At 39.8% G+C, this 1,404-nt stretch overlaps 1 protein-coding gene across 1 annotated transcript in view; it reads right to left on the bottom strand.

Annotated features, from left to right (window-relative positions):
• LOC101856172 (pneumococcal serine-rich repeat protein) overlaps window positions 1–1,169 on the bottom strand; it is a gene marked incomplete in the record, with an annotated part of 49,450 nt that extends 48,281 nt beyond the window's left edge. Inside the window, 1 exon segment of the mRNA XM_005095693.3 lies at window positions 1,004–1,169. Coding sequence (XP_005095750.2) covers window positions 1,004–1,049 — 46 coding nt within the window.
• Window positions 1,170–1,404: the final 235 nt, after the last annotated feature.

Below are 1,404 nucleotides of genomic sequence, written 5' to 3'. Positions count from 1 at the left end.
CCCCCCCCCCTTCCGAAAAAGCACCACATTTAGTGTGATAACATTTTGCTAAACCTACTTCAGTGCGATACAATATCCCAGCAGACGGATGGAGATCCTCGAAAAAAAAAAGATACATAAAGAAAAAAAATCCCCTTTCGGAAATGGAACGTATGTCTCTTGTGGGCAACAGTAGAGAACATAACGTTCTGACGTCCGCTTTCACTTTCATGATTGACAAAGACTAAAATGAACCTTGTTTAGATTAGATAGTTCTGCTGTTTTGAAGAAGCAGAATTTCAGTTTGTTTGTTGTTGTTGTTGTTGTTGTTGTTTTGTTTGTTTGTTTTTATTTGGGGGTTTTGGGGGGAGGGGGGGGTTGTTGTTGTTGTTTTAGTTGTACTTTTGCCAAGTACAGTGTATATACTTGTCAAAGACAGGCTGTGTTCAGGACGGCAGCAGCTCTATATAAACATCCCGGAAAAGGACGACATATCTCTGTAATACTTTATAGATTACAAGCCCTAAGTCTTTGTCTTTTAACTCATAGGAGGCGTGAAATCTGGTCATTTGACAAGCCATGAAGACAAGATGTTTTAAGACACTTTAGAAAATAGAAGCATATCACCGTTATTGATACAGATTTTTAATCCATGTTTTGTTCAATGAAACTTAAAATGTTAGGCTACAACTTGCATACTTTGAAATTTTCAAATAATCGTGTTCCTGATTTGTGTACAGTGGTTTAAAATGTGACACGACACCGCAACACTGCATTACGTCTGCTGCTTATCAGACATAAAATAATAATTTTCTGTCCGTTACCTCCGTAAAGAGATACAAATTTTCTCCTTCTTCCCTATCAATTAATATCTATCGTCCTAAAATCTCCTCTGTCTATTTTGTGTTTGTTACTCTCTTGTAACACCTCTAATCGTCGCCATTTATATTACCTTACTGTGTTGCAAGTGTCATAAATAAATCTCTTACTAAAGCAAAAAGATAAATTTCATGCAGCATCTTACCACACGCCATAAGGCCAGCCAGGAATAATTGAGTGGACAACATCATGAAGATCTCCCCTTTCCTGTGAAGAAACAACTGCCTGTATGTAGAGATTGCCTGCTATGTAGTAGCTGTAACGTCCAGATGGCAAAAGCCAAAACTATAATAATTAATATTATATCCTTCTAAGCCTGAATCCGTGTTTGCTGATGTTGTCTGGAGCGTCTGGTTCAGGCTTAAATACTCCGTATCCCAAACGGTGCTGTTGCCTTGGAGGTAAGCGCGCTTTGTTTGTTTTGGGCGTCGCTAGGGATGGATCGGATGATGCCAACCAACGCTGGTCCAGAGTGAAAGAGAAGGAGAATTTGGGAAGGAAAGGAGAGAAAGGGGTTGGTTGGGGTTGGTTGGGGTTGGGGTGGGG

Source organism: Aplysia californica, unplaced genomic scaffold, assembly GCF_000002075.1.
Source record: "Aplysia californica isolate F4 #8 unplaced genomic scaffold, AplCal3.0 scaffold00111, whole genome shotgun sequence".
In the NCBI taxonomy this organism is placed as follows: Eukaryota; Metazoa; Mollusca; class Gastropoda; order Aplysiida; family Aplysiidae; genus Aplysia; species Aplysia californica.
This window is presented reverse-complemented; position numbering and strand designations above follow the sequence as displayed.